Here is a 13585-nt window from a genome sequence, read left to right as displayed (position 1 = left end):
CTCGCTCTCCAGCTGAATGTGGGACAAGTGCCCTAGAGTGGCCTGTGTCCAGGGACAGGCCCTGCACGGGTGCTGACACGTCCACCTTCATCTCTTCCTCAGCACCTGAACTCCTGGGGGGACCATCAGTCTTCCTCTACCCCCCAAAACCCAAGGACACCCTCATGATCTCCCGGACCCCTGAGGTCACATGCGTGGTGGTGGACGTGAGCCAGGACGACCCCGATGTCAAGTTCAACTGGTACGTGGACGGCGTGGAGGTGCACAATGCCCAGACGAAGCCGCAGGAGAAGCAGTACAACAGCACGTACCGCGTGGTCAGCGTCCTCACAGTCCTGCACCAGGACTGGCTGAACGGCAAGGAGTACACGTGCAAGGTCTCCAACAAAGCCCTCCCGGCCCCCGTCGAGAAAACCATCTCCAAAGCCAAAGGTGGGACGCGCGGGGCGCGAGGGCCACGAGGACAGAGGCCGGCTCGGCCCACCCTCTGCCCTGGGAGTGACCGCTGTGCCAACCTCTGTCCCTACAGGGCAGCCCCGAGAGCCGCAGGTGTACACCCTGCCCCCGTCCCGGGAGGAGCTGACCAAGAACCAGGTCAGCCTGACCTGCCTGGTCAAAGGCTTCTACCCCAGAGACATCGTCGTGGAGTGGGAGAGCAGCGGGCAGCCGGAGAACAACTACAAGACCACCCCACCCGTGCAGGACTCCGACGGCTCCTTCTTCCTCTACAGCAAGCTCACCGTGGACAAGAGCAGGTGGCAGCAGGGGAACGTCTTCTCATGCTCTGTGATGCATGAGGCTCTGCACAACCACTACACCCAGAAGAGCCTCTCCCTGTCTCCGGGTAAATGAGGGCGACACCCGGCAAGCCCCCGCCCCCCGGGCTCTCGGGATGGCGCGAGGATGCTTGGCCCGCACCCGTGTACGTACTTCCCAGGCGCCCGGCATGGAAATAAAGCACCCAGCGCTGCCCTGGGCCCCTGCGAGACTCTGATGGTTCTTTGCGCGGGTCAGGCCGAGTCTGAAGCCTGAGGGGCATGAGGGAGGCCGAGCGGGTCCCACTGACCCCACACTGGCCCGGGCTGTGTAGGTGTGCCTGGGCCACCTAGGGTGGGGCTCAGCCAGGGGCCGCCCTCGGCAGGGTGGGGGGCTTTGCCAGCGAGGCCCTCCCTCCAGCAGCAGCTGCCCTGGGCTGGGCCACCAGAAGCCTAGGAGCCCCCTGGGGACAGGCACACAGCCCCCGCCTCTGTAGGAGACTGTCCTGATCTGTGAGCTCCCTGTCCTCAGACCCCCTGCCCACTCGGGGGCATGCCTAGTCCATGTGCGTAGGGACAGGCCCTCCCTCACCCATCTGCCCCACGACACTAACCCCTGGCAGCCCTGCCCAGCCTCGCACCCGCATGGGGACATAACCGACTCCTGGGGACATGCACTCCCGGGCCCTGTGGAGGGACTGGTCCAGATGCCCACACACACACTCAGCCCAGACCCATTAAACCCCGCACTGAGGTTGGCTGGCCACACAGCCACCACACACACACGTACGCCTCACACGGGCGACCTGCACAGCACCCAGACCAGAGCAAGGTCCCCGCACACGTGAACACTCCGCGGACACAGGCCCCCACGAGCCCCACGCAGCACCTCCAGGCCCACGAGCCACTCAGCAGCTTGTCCACATGCTGACCAGCTCAGACAAACCCAGCCCTCCTCTCACAGCAGAGCCCCTGCAGCCGCCGCACACACACAGGCCCCCACACACAGGGGAACACACGCCACATCGCGTCCCTGGCTCTGGCCCACTTCCCAGTACCGCCCTTCCCTGCAGCTGGGGTCACATGAGGGGTGGGCTTCGCCATCCTCCTGCCCTCTGGGCCTCAGGGAGGGACACGGGAGACGGGGAGTGGGTCCTGCTGAGAGCCGGGTCGCTATCTAGGGCCGGGTGTCTGGCTGGGCCCCGGGGCCAAAGCTGGTGCACAGGGCGGGCAGCTGCGGGGAGCTGACCTCAGAACACTGTTGGCCCATCCCGGCCGGGCCCTACATCCTGGGCCCCGCCACAGAGGGAATCGCCCCCAGAGGCCCGAGCCCAGAGGGACACAGCACTGACCACCCCCTTCCTGTCCAGAGCTGCAACTGGAGGAGAGCTGTGCGGAGGCGCAGGACGGGGAGCTGGACGGGCTGTGGACGACCATCACCATCTTCATCACACTCTTCCTGCTAAGCGTGTGCTACAGTGCCACCGTCACCTTCTTCAAGGTCGGCCGCACGTTGTCCCCAGCTGTCCCTGACACTGTCCCCCATGCTGTCACAAACTGTCCCTGACACTCTCCCCCAGGCTGTCCCCACCTGTCCCTGACGCTGACCCCAGTCTCTCACAAACTGTCCCTGGTACTGTCCCCCACTGCTGTCCCGACCTGTCCAACAGTGTCCCCCAGGCTGTCGCCACATGTCCCTGACACTGTCTCCCATGCTGTTCCCCATTCCTGACACTGTCCCCCATGCTGTCCCCCCGTCTCTTACAAACTGCCCCGACACTGTCCCCCACGCTGCCCCTACCTGTTCTCGACACTGTCCCCCATGCTGTCCCCACCTGTCCCCGACACTGTCCCCCATGCTGTCTGCACCTGTCCCCTCGCTGTCCCACCTGCTGTCCCCTATTCCTGACACTGTACCCCCACTGTCCCTGATGCTCTCCCCCACACTGTTCCCACCTGTCCCCGATGCTGTTCCCACTTGTCCCCAACACTGTCTCACATGCTTTCCCCACCTGTCCCTGATGCTGTACCCCAAGATCTCCCCACCTCTCCCTAACACTGTCCCCCACACGGTCTCTGCCTGTCCCTGATGCTGTCCCACATGCTGTCTCCCATTCCTGGCACTTTCCCCTATGCTGTCCCCACCTGTCCCCGATGTTGTTCCCCATGTTGTACCCACCTGTCCCCAACACTGTCCCCATGCTGTCCCCACCTGTCCCCAATGTTGTTCCCCATGCTGTACCCACCTGTCCCCAACACTGTCCCCATGCTGTACCCACCTGTCCCCAACACTGTCCCCATGCTGTCCCCACCTGTCCCCGATGTTGTTCCCATGCTGTCCCCACCTGTCCCTGATGTTGTTCCCCATGCTGTACCCACCTGTCCCCGATGTTGTTCCCCATGCTGTCCCCACCTGTCCCCAACACTGTCCCTATGCTGTCCCCACCTGTCCCCGATGCTGTTCCCCATGCTGTACCCACCAGTCCCCAACACTGTCCCCATGCTGTCCCCTCCTGTCCCCGACACTGTCCCTGACACTGTCCCCCACACTGTAACCTGTCCCCAACACTGTCCCGCACGCTTCACCTGTCCCCAACAGTCACCCACACTTCCCCACCTGTCCCTGTTGCTGTCTCCAACGCTCTCCCCACCTCTCCCTGACACTGCCCCCACACTGTCCCTACCTGTCCCTTACACTGTCCCTCACACTGTCCTACCTGTCCCCTCCTGTCCTGACACTGTCCCCCATGCTCTCCCCACCTCTCCCTAACACTGTCCACCATGGTCTCCCCACCTTTCCCTGACACTGTCCCCGACACTGTCCCCCATGCTGTACCCCACACTCTCCCTATCTCTCCCTAACACAGTCCCCACCTCTCCCTAACAGTGTCCACCACTCTCCCCACCTCTCCCTGACACTGTCCACCACTCTCCCCACCTTTCCCTGACACTGTCCCCCTTGCTGTACCCCACACTCTCCCTACCTCTCCCTAACAGTGTCCACCACTCTCCCCACCTCTCGCTGACACTGTGCACCACTCTCCCCACCTTTCCCTGACGCTGTCCCCCATGCTGTACCCAACTGTCCCTGATGCTGTCTTCTGTGTTGTCCACATGCTCTCACTACCCTGGCCCTGCTCTCCATGTCCAGGCCTGGGGGCAGACAGTGTAGAGGCCCTGGCACCTGGGTGGCCTGAAAGGCAGAAGGGCCTTGGGACAGGGCTATGGCCTCAGTGACCTGAGAGGTAGATGGCCCTCAAGGGCAGGGCTGTGGCCTCAGTGGCCTGAGGCGTGAGTAGGATTTGGGGGCAGGACTGTGGCCTCGGTGGCCTGAGGGGTGGGAGGGCCTCAGGGACAGTGCTATGGCCTCAGTAGCCTGAGGGGTGGGTGAGCCTCAGGGGCAGGGCTGTGGCCTCACTCACCCCTGTGCTGTGCCTTGCCTGCAGGTGAAGTGGATCTTCTCCTCGGTGGTGGACCTGAAGCAGACCATCGTCCCTGACTACAGGAACATGATCGGGCAGGGGCCCTAGGGTCACCCTCTGTGGGGTGTCCAGGACCGCCCAGACCCCACACAGGAGCTGTGAGCCATACTCAGCCACCACCCAGGCCACGCCTGCCCCCTGACCTCACAGCCCTCAACCCCATGGCTCTCTGACCTCCCAGTTGCCCATCTGACCCTGCCATACCAGACACGCCCCCTTCCAGACCCTGTGCATAGCAGGTCTACCCCAGACCTCCGCTGCTTGGTGCATGCAGGGCACTGGGGGCCAGGTGTCCCCTCAGCAGGACATCCCTGCCCTCCGGCCCACCAGGTGCTCACACAAAAGAGGCAGCGGCCGGCATACCAGGAGCCCACCCAGGCAGGAGCTGGCCCTGGAGCCAACCCCGTCCACGCCAGATCCTGAACACAGGCGTGGTTTCAAGATGATAAATGTGAGCATCAGCCACCAAGGCGGGGAAGCCACAGCACCATCAGACCCTGTTGGGAAGGCTTCGGAGAGCTGCGAAGGCTCAGTCAGACGGCCTTCCTCCCAGCCCGCAGCCAGCCAGCCTCCGTTCTGGGCACTCCTGGGAACTGACATGAGGAATGAGGTTGTTCTTATTTCAAGCCAAGCACGCTGCTCTCCGGCTCCTGGGAAGAAGCCTCCCATGGAACAGGGTCTCGGGGCCAGCACCGCCCCTTGGCTGCCTGCCCACGCTGCTGGATTCTCGGGTAGAACTCGACCCACAGGGACAGCCAGCCCCAGAGTCTGCACTGGGGAGAGGAGGGACCAGGGCCAGGCCAAGGACACGGCCACCTCCCACCCACTCCACTCCGCGGAGATCACTCAGAGAAGAGCCCGGGCCACGTGGTCACTGCAGGAGCCCTACAGGGCAAGGGCGAGGACAGCCCAAGGAAGGGGTGGGCATCTGCCCAGACAGGTCTCCCAGAGGAAGCCTGGTGACCAGGTCCCAGGCAGGCAAGACTCAGCCTTGGTGGGGCCTGAGGACAGAGGCGGCCCAGGAGCACCGGGGAGAGAGGTGGAGGGACACCAGGAGAGCCAGGAGCGTGAACACAGCACAACTCATCACAGAGGCTGAAGTCCAGCCCCAAGTCACGTGCAGCAGGAACAAGCAGCCACTCTGGGGGCAGGAGGTGGAGATAGAAGACGGCACAGAGGGTGCCCGTGGCCTTGGGAAAGCGGGGCTGCTGGCCACGACTGCCGGACAGAGGCTCCCACGCTCTGCTGCCCGCGTCACGCCGTTCGGTGAATGTCACGCAGAATCCGCAGACAGGAAGGGAGGCACGAGCGGGAGCGCGGCAAGCGCCTGCCTCGGCCGTCAGGGAGGACTCCCGGGCTCACTGGAAGGAGGTGCCACGATTTCAGCTTTGGTAGCTTTTTTCTTCTTTTAAATTTTCTAAAGCTCATTAATCATCTTTAATGTTTCTCGTTTTTGATGACAATAAAATATCCTTTTTAAGTCTTGTACTTTGTGATGGGAGCAGCCTTCCTGTGTTCACCCGCGTCCCACGCACGGTGGGAAGCAGAGTCGGGAGGCGGCTGGTCAAGCTGCACCTCGAGGGCTCCCTGCACATGCCCCCCACCTCCTGCAGCCACACGCACTGCCCACGCGGCCCTCCCTGGCCCCTGTCGCTACATGGACCCCCGGGGCTTCTCCTCTTGCCTACATGGATGCAGTTTCTCCTCCTGCTGGGCACGGTGCTGCCTGCCCTGGTCACTCTGCATGGGGCAGGGCTTCCAGGACAAGCTGGGTTGAGGCCTGGGAGCTGGCTCAGGCTGGCCAGGCAGAGCCACACAGAGGGCCTTCCAGAATCAAGAGGTGGGTGTCAGATCTGTGTGAGTCAGCTCAGGACCACAGAGGGGCGGCTCGCACCCCAGACATCCATCCTCCCAGGCCTAGAGACCAGGAATCTGAGATCGGGATGCAGGCAGGGCTGGTTTCTCTCAAGCCCTCTCTCCTTGGCTTATACACACCGTCTCCTCCCTGGGTCCTCACATGGCCATCCCTCTGTGTGCCCGCGTCCTAAGCTTCTCTTCTTAGAAGAACACACATCAGATTAGATTAGTGATCTCATAGGAACGTAATGAGCTCTGTAAAGACCCCATCTCCAAACACAGTCACATTGTGAGGCTGGGGATTAAGACTTCAATATATGAATTTGTCGGGGTCACAACGTAACTCATAACAGTCCATACTCTGGTCCCCAAAATTCATGTTCTTCTCACATGCAAAATACATTGATCCTATCTCAGCATCCCCAAGTCTTAGCCCTTTCCGCATCAATTCTCAGCCTAAAATCTCATCAAAATATCACCTTAATCAGGTCTGGGTGAAACCTGGTGTGTGATTCATTCTGGGGCAAAATTCAGCCCGTAAGAGACATGTTGGGTGCCAGAAACAGGGACCAGGCCGGAGAGGCAGAGGTGGAGACAGACATTTTCAAAGATAAAGCTGGGCACTAGGTCACATAGCAAGGACAGATTTTCAACAGAAATAACTATTGCAACAGAAGAAAGAGTCCAGCAAGACCTGAACACACCTTCGTCTGTGCAGAGGCGACAGCCTTGTAAAGGGAGATGGTACAGGGAGCAGGGAGGGTGCTCGGGGCTCAGTCGTCGAGGAAGGGAAAAGTTGCCCAGCGCTGGTCAGCGTCGCTGGGATGGGGCCCGCTGTGTCCACGCTGGCCACTGTTGAGGTCAGGATTCTGTCCTCCCAGAGCCTGGAGACACCGGCCCCATCTTCCCAATGGGGACACTTCAGGGAGTGGCTCTCAGGTCCCGAGAAAGGCCCTCCTGGGTCACAGGAAATGCACAGACCTCGGGAACGGACAGAAGGACGTGTGGTCGCAGGCCTTTCAGCAGATGCCCTGAGAAAGGGAGGTCGGGGTTGGAGCAGTCAGTCAGTTCTGGTGCACGGAGCTTTCTCAGGCAGGTGTTGACGGGGCAGGGGTCGGCCTAGGGGTGCGGCCAGAAGCTGTTAGACACTGTTAGTGTCTGCTCAAGTCTTTACAAGCCAAAGTTGAGGCCGAGTGGAGAGGCTCCAAGGAGCCTGGCTGGAACTCAGTCAAGGAGATGGTCTTGTTACTGAGGTGGCTGCCGTGGCTGGGCTGGGAAGTGCCATCGGAGTTTCCTGTGGCAGGAGAGAGACCATCTCACTCAGGAAAAGGGGAGTGGTTGGATTCATTGGTGTGGCATCAAGCAGCAGGAGCTGCACCAAACACAGATTTGGGGTGAAATCCCCAGACTCCAGGCCCTGCGGTGCCTTGGGAGGGCTCACTGCTGGAGGGTGGGCTCCAGGGGGCCTGGCCTCAACTGGGTGCTGAAGCCCAGCCCTTTAACTCTCAGGACACACTGCTGCAGCCCCACGGGGGATGAGGGAGACAGCACCTGGGGTGCAGGGCAGGCAGCTGCTGCCTCACCGGCTCTAGCCCAAGCCCATGGATGGCGTTCCAGAGATGCAGGAGAGCTTTGCCCAGAGAACGAGCCAGCCTGCAGGGACCCTGCTGGACAGGTCTCCACCCTCTGCCCTTCAAGCGGCCCTCGGGGCCTCCGGGTGCTCTGGTGGGGTGGGCTCCAGTCCACTGTCTGATGATAGACGGCCTGGCCAGGCTAAGGAAAGGAAATCCAGGGCAGTGCTGGGTGCTGTGTCATTCCGTGCCCTGAGCAGGCTGAGTTGGGAAGAAGCAGATGCGCCCTGCGACTCCTGCCCCCTGCAGGGCCTGGCACCTGGACCAGGTTCCCTGGGGAAATTGGGCCCCTCCCTGAGGCACCCGGGCCCCACCTCCCCCTTTCCACCTGGGACCGAGCATCCTCCAGAGGGCCGGCCCTCCTGGAACAGCCTTCCTGCAGGAACACCACGCCCAGCCCCAGGACCCTCCCTCAACTCTCCAGCAAGGCTGCACTGTTGGCGGCCCCTGCACACCCCCCAGCCATCCGTGCTGTGATGCAACATGACATGGTGTGACGTGGTGTGATGTCCCTGGTGTGACAGGGTGTAATGTGGTGTGATGTGACAGAACACGGTGTGATGTGCTATGATGTGGTATGACAGAGTGTGACATCCCTGGTTTGATGTGATGTGGTGTGATGTGGTGCAATGTCCCTGGTGTGATGTGATGTGACATGACTGGACATGGTGTGATGTGATGTGACGCAGTGGGATGGGGTATGACATCCCTGGTATGATGAGGTATGACATGGTGTGATGTGGTGTGACAGAGTGTGACATCCCTGGTGTGATGTGGTGTGATGGGGTATGACATGGTGTGATGTGGTAAGGTGTGACATGATGTGATGTGTTGTGACTGGGTGTGACATCCCTGGTGTAATGTGGTGTGATGAAGTGTAACTAGGGGTGATATAGTGTGATGTGGTGTGACATGTGATGTGGTGTGACATGATGTGATGTGATGGGGTGTGATGTGGTATAACATGTGATGTGATGGGGTGTGACATTCCTGATGTGACGAGGTATGATGTGGTATGATGTGGTGTGACATAATGTGATGCAGTGTGATGTGATGGAGAGTGATGGGGTACAACACTCCTGGTGTGATGTGGTGTGATGTGGTGTGATGTGGTGTGACATAATGTGATGGAATGTGATGGGGTGTGATGGGGTGTGACATATGACATGGTGTGACATGATGTGATGTGGTGTAACATGTGATGTGGTGTGATGGGGTGTGACATCCCTGGTGTGATGGGGTATGATGTGTTGTGACATGGTGTGACAATGTGATGAGTGTGCCTCCCTGGTGTAATGTGGTGTGATGTAGCATGACATATGTGATGTGGCATAACATCCCTGGTGTGATGGGGTATGATGTAGCTGATGTGGTGTAATGTGATGTGTTGTGATGGGGTGTGATGTGGTGTGACATAATTCAACGTGGTATGTTGCGGTATGACAATGTGCTGTGGTGCGACATCCCTGGTGTGATGGAGTATGACGTAGTTTGACATGGTGTGATGTAATGTGATGTGGTGTAATGGGATGTGACATCTCTCGTGTGATGGGGTGTGATGGGGTGTGGTGTGACATGATGTGACATGAGATGTGCTGTGACAGGGTGTCACCTCCTTGGTGTGATGTGATGCAGTGTGACATGGTGTGATGTGGCATGATGGGGTGTGACAGGGTACGACATCCCCAGTGTGATGATTTCCATGGTGTGATGTGGCGTGACATCCCTGGTGTGACAAAATGTGCTGTGGTGTGACATGTGACATGGTGTGACATTCCTGGTGTGACTCTTGTGTTGACATTTGTGGTCAGCCTAGGATACAGAGGTCCCTGTGGCTGAGGGAAGGGGGAGAATGGAACTATCTGAGCATGTTGACCTGGAGGAATCGGTGGCCCTTGAGTCCGCAAAGCCCACCCTGCCAGGTGCCCCTGCCCCATGGGACCCAAGTGGGCTTGCAGAGCAGCAAGCAGGACTCTGGTTAGACTGGAGGAAGGACCTGCCACCACGTGGCCTTGTGAGGGGACACAGAGCGAGGCTGTGACCTCAGCGTCTGCCCAGCACAGGGTGTTGCTGAAGCCCCTCCTGTCCTCTCAGCAGGGGTCCCAGAGCAAGGCCCGAGGCAGGCTGAAGAGAGGGGCAGAGGGAGAACGCTGGGGAGGCAGGGGTGAGGGGAGTGAGAGCCCAGGTTTCAGTTGAGCCCCTGCACAGGGAAGGAGCCTAGCTGAACACCCATCTCCCAACATGCTCCCGATCCTGCCCCTGCCCAACCACCTCCCAGAGGGTACCTCAGCCCTTCTGCTACCCACACCCAGCAAGGGGTGTGGGGTCCCCACCAGCCCAGTCAGTGAAGCCCAGCACAGCCACACGTGTGCTCACCACTCCCATGGCCAAGATCCCTGCTAACATGGCAAGCCAGGGCCAGGTCTGGAGGAGATGGAACATCAGTCCCATGGCCAAGCTCCCTGCTCAAATGGCAGGGCTGGGCCTGGAGGAGACAGAAAGCCCAGTCTGGCATGGTACTAAGGCTGTACATGCCTGCCAAGTGTGAGGACCACGTGACAATGCCTGCCACGTGTGGGGGCCACATGACAATGCCTGCCATGCATGGGAGCCACGTGACACAAACATGTACTCACACAAGCCTCGCACAGGGACACAAGCCTTTGCAACCCCAGCACTCACCCTACAAACTCAGGCACGGGCTCCCCAGGCAGGTCACAGCCTCACGCCTTCAGCTGCTCCATGTGCCAGGCCCTTCACCCACATTCCCGTCCCCAGTGCTGGCTGTTGAGTCACACCGTCTTCTCTGTGGATACCTCCCAGCCCTGCTCAGCACAATGGGCATGCTCTCTCCCGTCCTGTGACTGCACTGGCCTCTTCCCCTCAGGACCCACATCTAGCTGTCTCCCAGGAAACGCGGACCACCACGGTCAGGGACCACCTTCCTAGCTGTCCACGTGGACCACCCCACACCTGACCCCAGGTGGAGTCACACTGCGTCCTGCTTCAATATTGAAAAGGGGAAAAGTTGGAGGAGGGGAAAGATGAAAGAAAAAATCAGGAGGGGAGGGTCACATTCTTGTGAGGCTTTGATTGGAGGTCACTGAGCCCCACATTGCATGAAAAAGAGAAGTTGAGGGAGCACTTACCCATTCACCTTGTGCTCAGTAAATCTCCACTTAATAAACAGAGTAGAGGAAGACGTCAAATATGCATTCGTCTCAGGGGCAGGAGGGACGATTTCTTGTCTCCTTTTGTCCCACGTCATGAAGACCAGACTGTTAATTTATATTGTCAGGCTGAAGGAGGCCACCTGGGGAGACCTGGCCTATCTGCTGCTGCTGTCAGTTTAGAAACAAAAGGAAAGGCGTGATTTTTGTTCTTTTTTTGTTTTCATTTTTTCCATGACTCAGCTTCCAAGCTCAGCTTTTCTTTGTGGCATAATGAATTTGGAGTCCTGAAATTTTATTTTTCTTTCACAAATGTCAAGGTAAGTGGTGTGACCAAGGTCACACCCTCAGTATTCAGGATGTGATGTGGCATAACATCCCTGCTGTGATGGGTTATGGTCCACACCCGGAACCCTGCCATCCCTAGACGCTTTTCAAATGCGTACTGCAGTCTCTGACACTTTCACCATTGTAGAAACTGAAACGGACCAAAAGATTACTAGGTGAGTAATCTTATAATTATTGGTGAGGCTGAACCCCGTGCTCATGGGGACAATGCCAGGCTGGAACCTGCATTTCTGACCCCAAAGCTCTTGTTGCTTTCACTCGCCCCACACAACCTCTTTGAGTCTAGAACATTGTCCTTGCCTGAGTCCTACCATCAGAGACAGGGGCTCAACCCAGCCACCAACACATCACACCCTGAGAAGGTCCTTTGAGCCCAGACAGGTTTGGAGAGCACAGAAGCCCTGGAAGCTCTGTGGAGGGGCTGCACATTTCTCTATTCAACACATACTCACCAGGTGGCCACCAGCAGAGATGCCACATGGCATGGAGCTCGCCTGGGCCGACAGGACAGATGTGGGGCTGGGAGGCATTCCCAGGGCACTGGTTGAAGCAGAGCTGTGGGGGAAAGTTGCGACAACCTCAGATCTGCTGTCAACACCTGGTCTCCTGCCCTCCGGGCCACAGAACACTAAGCTTCCTGGATACTGAGGCTGGGTGGGGCCATGGGGGAGAAGAAATCTCAACGAAATAAAGGGTCATTTTAAAAAAATATTGTGATCATGACTCACATAAACATGATGACAGATTTCAGAGATGCTCTTTATCTCATTAATTAAGGTGCCTGCAACCAGTTCAAAGAGGAATTCAAACTACTACACTTATATAATTGATTAAAGAATGCTAAAAGGCGTTCATGAATAGATGCAAAATTGCCCTTTACCCTGGAAGGTGAGGAGGAATCCATTGTCCTTCCAAATATGAGAACTTGAATTTCTACCAATTCAAAGAGTTTTTGCATCGCTATCAATTATCTACAGCTTTGAGCAGTGGTCCCCAACATTTTTGGCACTAGGAACTAGTTCCATGGAAGACGATTTTTCCACAGACCAGGATCGGGGGATGGCTTCGGGACAAAGCTCTTCCACCTCACATCATCAGGCATTAGGGTCTCATAAGGAGTGTGCAACGTAGACCGCATGAATCTGCAGTTTGCAATAGTGTTCGCTGCTATGAGAATCTAATGCTGCCACTGATCTGACAAGAGGTGGAGCTCAGGCAGTAATGCTCACTCACCCCTCTCCTCCTGCTATGTGGCCCAGTTCCTAACAGGCCATGAACCGGTTCCAGTGCATGACCCAGTTGTTGGGGACTCCTGGCGTATAGAGTTGTAAAATAGTTCAAAGAAAATGAAAGATGCAGAGCTCCATAGAATGAAATAACCTGGAAGAGTGTACAAGACGATGCCTTGCTTTCCATTGAAGGCACCTAGTAATCCTTTGGTCCATTTCAGTTTTTCTCAATGTTTCCTATAAACATGTATAACTGACTGACAGAAACAGATCCATAATATAGAGAAGATCCCTGTAAACCAACCAAAAAAATTCAAATATTCAATAGAGGAATAGGAAAGAGAATTGAACAGATGTTTTACAGAAGATATCCAAATAGCCACTAAACGTTTGAAAAGATGTTGAACCACACTAGTCAACAGGGAAATGAAAATGAAAAACCACATGAGAGAAAGTCGTTCTGATTCCAGTAATGCTGGAGCAGCTAATATCAGACCAGTCCTTTGGCAGATGGCAATTATAAACACTGGAAAAACTGTAAGCACACACAACACATACACACCAATTGCAGGCATGGGAACATGAGCAAAAGTAGGCAAACACCAGTAAGGATTATTCCTTGAAATATTTGTCTGAAGTCACATCCCAGTGCATGTAACAGGTGCAGGTAGAGTTCAAGCAGGAAACTGCAGCCCTCCTGCTGAGGAGTGGGATGCAGGGCTGCATTTTCAGAGCAGCTGGAAATGAAGAGAAGATGTCCATAAAGGAGAAAGTCACTGAAGGGAAACCCCACAATCTGCAGGTAAACTCCACTGAAACCTCTGGCTGATCCCTTAGATGTGCATGGGTAAGGAAAACTCCAAAGGGCCCAGCAGAAAGCAACACCTGTAAGGTTGAGAGAACTGAGATTCCAGCTACTGACACCTGCCAGGCAGACAGACTCTGGGGTTTGAATCAACTCAAGCTAACTCCTTCCTAACATTGAAAGAAACAATCAATGCTCTGCTAAGGAACAATGCAAAACCCAACGTCAGTACCACATGTTATCAACAACATTGGGTGCACATCCAAAATTACCATGTATGCAAAGAAATACGAAAAGGTGATCCATAG

At 57.0% G+C, this 13585-nt stretch overlaps 1 long non-coding RNA gene and 2 gene segments (V, D, J or C); 2 read left to right on the top strand and 1 right to left on the bottom strand.

Annotated features, from left to right (window-relative positions):
• The window catches only part of LOC104674290, a 168727-nt gene extending 167741 nt beyond the window's left edge, over nt 1-986 (top strand). Inside the window, 2 exon segments of the C gene segment in view lie at nt 103-432; nt 530-986. Coding sequence covers nt 103-432; nt 530-852 — 653 coding nt within the window.
• The window catches only part of LOC104673311, a 191967-nt gene that overhangs the window by 166240 nt on the left and 12142 nt on the right, over nt 1-13585 (top strand).
• Nucleotides 5880-11800, bottom strand: LOC115897497. The gene is made up of 3 exons (XR_004057292.1): nt 11696-11800; nt 10875-11066; nt 5880-7388 (listed from the first exon to the last, which is right to left on the bottom strand). It is a non-coding gene; the product is annotated as an uncharacterized LOC115897497 (long non-coding RNA).

Source organism: Rhinopithecus roxellana, chromosome 5 (assembly GCF_007565055.1).
Source record: "Rhinopithecus roxellana isolate Shanxi Qingling chromosome 5, ASM756505v1, whole genome shotgun sequence".
Taxonomy (NCBI): Eukaryota; Metazoa; Chordata; class Mammalia; order Primates; family Cercopithecidae; genus Rhinopithecus; species Rhinopithecus roxellana.
This window is presented reverse-complemented; position numbering and strand designations above follow the sequence as displayed.